The sequence below is a fragment of the Propithecus coquereli genome, unplaced genomic scaffold (assembly GCF_000956105.1).
Source record: "Propithecus coquereli isolate 6110/MARCELLA unplaced genomic scaffold, Pcoq_1.0 Scaffold483, whole genome shotgun sequence".
Taxonomy (NCBI): domain Eukaryota; kingdom Metazoa; phylum Chordata; class Mammalia; order Primates; family Indriidae; genus Propithecus; species Propithecus coquereli.
In genome coordinates this window covers 1,748,753-1,753,553 of record NW_012150652.1, presented here as the reverse complement: position 1 = coordinate 1,753,553, position 4,801 = coordinate 1,748,753, and the positions used below count along the sequence as shown (strand labels likewise).

The following is a 4,801-nucleotide window of genomic DNA, read 5'->3' as shown; positions in this document are numbered from 1 at the left end:
GGGAATCTGCCTTTTCATTAAGCCTTCCAGGTGATTTTTCAGTACACTAAGGTTTCGGAGCCGCTGCACCAGCTGGGAACTGCAAGGAGGCAGAGGCCGAGTCTTGCCCCCCTAGTACCACACGGACGTGCTCAATATTTGCAGAATGTCCAATGTTTTTCCCAGAGGAAGCAGGTAGAGTTCACGAGCTCTGCTGAAATACCTGCACGTTGGATCTCCCACGGACAGATGTGTTCAACTGCTGGCTCCTTGCCCCCTCATGCCATCCTGTTGGAGAGGGACTGACCAACGCCCCGCTCCCTGGACTGGGGAGTGCACCCAGGGCACGGCTAACCCAGCCTGGGGCCCGGACGAAGGGGTTTGTTTCCATAGCGAATCAAGCCACGCCGTCCCTCTACCAACACACACCCAGAGCTTGCTCTAGATACAGTTGAAACGTGTTGAGCGATGGGCGGGGTCACGACTGGGCGACTGCACCTGTGACATGACAGAACCGACACCTGGAGCAGCAAGCAGAGCCGCCTGGGCATGGCTCTTGGCCAGCTCAATCCCCGGCCCTGTTCTTCCAGAGTTTTCCCTGAGGCCGGGGGGGAGGGTGGGCAGGCAGCAGGCTGGCAGATGGAGCCCGCAGTGAACAAAATCCTTGACTCCCAGTGGCACGGACAAAGCTGTGGACTCTCTGACCCTGGGTAAAAGCAAAGCCCAGACAGGGTGTGAGGTCTGGGGTCGAGGAGCAGCAGGGCTCGCTGTTTCTACCTTTGTTTTCCTCTTCCCCGTGGGACAGAAGCCACAGAGGTGTGCTCTGGGAGTGAAAGCAGGTCCCCGGTGGGGCTCCAACGGGATGCTGGGGGAACTGGAGTTGGGCGGCCCTACTTCCCGAGCATGGGGAGGGGCTGGCCACTGGCAGCGACACGCAGGTGCCGAGGCCACCCCCCAGCGGTGCTGGGCTTAGCCGGCCAGATGGCGTGTGTGTGGTGCCTGGCACCTGCTGGGAGGCTAAGGACACATCAAGCGTGGAGGCAGCAGAGGGGCCAGAAGGTGGGGCTGGGATCCCCACGAGCTGTAGCTCAGCACCTGGGGTGCTGGTTAAAAATGCAAGAGCCTGGGCTGCAGCTCAGGCCGAAGAATTGGTCCCTGGGCTGGGGCCAGAGAGCCCACACGCTAGCAAGCACCCCGCATGACTGCACACCAGCTCTGGGAGTGGGGGGCCCTCGGGAATGGGGTGGGGGAGGCAGAGGGTAGGACGAGGTTTGTTAGGATGCTGCGATTCTGACTGGCTTGTGATCGGGGTTTGGCAGGGCCTGCGGGCTGCCTTTCCTGGTTGTGTCTATTCCTGTCCTCAAAGGCACCTTGAATAGCAGGGGCCGTTGTGTGAAGGTGAGGAGCATAATAATCCCATTTTGAGAGAGAGAGAAAAGGCAGGGGAGAGAAACAGACACTAAAAATAAAAATACACACGCACACCCGCGCACGCACACACGAGACAAAGAAACCTAGAGGGAAGGGAAGAGGACACCGCAGCCGGAGGGATGAGCACAGATGGGCAGAGGTGGAGCTTTAAGGGAACACTGCAGATGGGACGCTGACAGCTGGCCTGGGCTCCCCTCTCCCTACCGTGGGAGGCTCCAGCCATCAGCATGGTACCCCCATCCCTGTTTCTGTGGGCTCCCTCCTCAGACTCCTTTTGGGGTCCACACGGCTTCCTGCCCATGTGTACCTGGCTGCCCTGCTACTGCACTTGCCCAGAGGACCCTGCCCTTGGGGGCCTCGAGTTGCCTGTGCAGCCCCCGTGGCGGAGGGGAGACTCTGGCCTCCGTGGACTGGCTGTGTGAACTCACTGCTCCAGGGGAGCCATCAGACCTTTGAAAGATGGGGTTAAAGGCAATAATAAAAGCTGCCTGCGTGGGCACCAGCCTGAAGTGAGCATGGGCTCTGGAGCCAGCAAGCCTGGGGGGGTTCTAATCCCAGCTCTGCCACTCAATGATGTCAGACGAGCCTCAGTTTCCTCATCTGTAAAATGGGGATTAGCCTCAGGGTTACTAGGTTTAAATGAGATGATATAGGTTATAGAGTCTGGCACATGATGCTAGCTTTCACATGTTTTAGGGGTCCCTAAGAGAACTTCCAATCCTACTTTCAGGAAGGCAAGATTTTTATAGCAGGGAAGAGCCTCAATTCACAGTGTGGCCCAATGGCCTGCCTTCAGACTGTATAGGTATTCAACGTAATTGTAGCAAATAATTAACATCATCAACAGGTTCTTGGAAACCGTTACTTTAAGCAAAATGACAAATAGCAGGTTCTCAAATAACATCAATCCCAGGGAAAGCAGGACAGAGAATCTTGGTGCTACAGGTGACTTCTAACAGGTGCCTCCAAGGGCTGCAAAACGCCAATTATTCAAGCTTTATCCTTTTCTTCCTTCTCCCGCCTACCTGGTGGTGGGTCAGGGCTAATCACTGTTCCTGCCAGTGGAGGATGGAGAAGAGGAAATGGATACACTGTAGACACCCACTGTAGGAATTCTGATAAAGTGGTTGGTGGGGAGAGATTCCCACCACTGACCAGTCAAGGGAGTCTTTGAAGCCATGAGAGGCCACACAGAGGCTGCCCAACTTGAGCACCAGGCCATGTGCAAGAGGGCCTTACTCAACCGCTGGGCTGTACCACGCTGGAGCCTTAGAGTGCGAAGGCTGCCTCAAGGCCCACCATGGGGTGACACAGACGCGCATATAGGAGCCTAGGACTCCTGGGCTGCTTCAACTGAGGCACAGGCACATTCACCAGTTCTATAAACTGGGCTTCTGCCTCTGATTTCATCAAACAAAGGTATTCCCTTGCTCATTCCTGACCCCAAACACACACACAAACATTTGAAAATGACTAACTTTAATTCTAAGCTCCTTAAGGGCAAGGACCTTGCTGAATAAAGTCTGTTGTGGGGAGAAAAAAAAGGGAGAAAGAGAGAAAAAGAAAAAAAAAAATAACCAGAAAGCATTGATTTAAAAGTCATGGGGCCAGGGACCATGTCTTATAAATTCTGAATCCCTCAAATGGCATCGTACACACAAATTGTGCAACAAAACGTCTGTTAAGTAAACGAATAAGCACCTGGGGTGGTGGCACCCCCTGTGGTCACAGCTGCATTCTGTGCAGTGTGGGTGTGCAGGCTGGTGGACCACCAAAGGCAATAAGGACAAAGTCTGTTATGAGGTCTGGACCAGAGAATGTGAACCAGCAGCTTTTAGGTTTTATCAAGTCCACAGAGGAAACTGACTCACAGTATTTTTTTTTTAAATTTTGATTAGATGCCAATATTTAAAAATTTAAGATCCAAACACTTCTTTTGCTTGAAATACAGGGACCTCTGGCAGCCCAGGGCCTGCACTCCATTTGTTGGAGCAGGAAGGCTGCTCCTTGCTTTAGTCCGGTGGGGTCTGTGCACTCCAGTCTGACACGGTCCACCTCCAGGTGGGTGTCTAGCATTTCCATGACCTGCTTGGCCCCATCAGCATGCCAGTTTGCAACCCCCATCCACACCGGTGTTTTGCAAACTGCAAACTGCGGCCCCTTAGCACATAGTGAAATCGATTTGGTGGGCACAAAAAGAACAGTGTGAAAAGAAAGGCGAGAGAAGACATCAGATGTAAAGACTATGCACTGTTTGGGGCACCTAGTATTAGGTCACTGTCACAAAGTTGGAAAACAATTGCCCCAGCCCCACCTCTCTGTCAGCGCCTTGCTCTGGGTGTCCCGGGCTGCCTGCAGGTCCTTCTCCAGCCGCTTCCGGGCCACCTCCAGCTGCTCCACCTCCTCCTGGGTCCACTTGCGGGGGCTGATGAACCGCATCTCCTTCAGCAGCTCCTCCTTCTCGTTGATGAGGATCAGCCGGTCCCTCTCCGAGTCCAGAACTCCAGGCCAGGCCTCACTGTCGAGCTTGGCCAGCTGGATCTTCAGGTTGGCGATCCTGGGGGCCAAGAAGGCAGGCATGACTGGCACGCCCAGAGGCATTGCGGGAACAGGGAAGCAGAATTCGTGTTCAGGGTCATAAGGTCCGAGGAACCACGACAGCCTCAGAGCAACCTGTGACAGCTATTGTCTTCTTTTTGGTCAGCATGTCAGTAGCAAGGAACCTGTTTTTATCTAAACAAACACATGTGGGTGCCCACCATGTACCAACACTGAAGGAGGCTCTGCAGGGATGGGGCACAGACATGAGCGAGGCAATGTCCTTGTCCTGAGAGACACCAAGCCCTGGTTCAACGGGACCTGGATTCATTAGCAGGCAATAACCTCTTACCACCAGCTGTGTGACTCTGGGCAAGTCACTCATCTCTCTGAAGGGAATAACAGAACTTCCTTCCCCATGGGGTTGTGGCCAAAGGTTTTATGACATAATTTATAAACCCTCAAAGCACAGTATTTGGCACATAGTAAGCCCCCAATAAATATTTCTGTTGCTGCTGTTATTATTACTGGTGTGACCACTTACTAAGCGTGTAACATTGGGCAAACTCCAGGGGCCTTGAAGCTAAGAAAAACAATTACTTATCCATCAGAATGGTTGTGAAAATCAGCAATAATATATTCATGGTGTCCAGCACATAATAGGTACTGAGTCAGTGGCAGTCCTGGACCACTAGGACTGCAATTACTGACCACGTGTTCTCAATTCAGAGAGAGGTGGCAGTGCTACGTACACACCTGTAGATTTGGGGTCAGAGCCCTGCAGTTGGAGTCCTGACTGTGGCCTTCTTGATGGAAGTGACCATTTCTTAAGAAATCATTTTGGGGCCGGGCG

The 4,801-nt window shown here is 53.2% G+C and overlaps 1 protein-coding gene across 1 annotated transcript in view; it reads right to left on the bottom strand.

Annotated features, from left to right (window-relative positions):
* WWC1 (WW and C2 domain containing 1) overlaps positions 1–4,801 on the bottom strand; it is a 146,355-nt gene that overhangs the window by 43,536 nt on the left and 98,018 nt on the right. Inside the window, exon 9 of the mRNA XM_012655765.1 lies at positions 3,725–3,967. Within this exon, the coding sequence (XP_012511219.1) occupies positions 3,725–3,967 (243 nt within the window). The remainder of the gene's footprint in view (positions 1–3,724; positions 3,968–4,801) is intronic.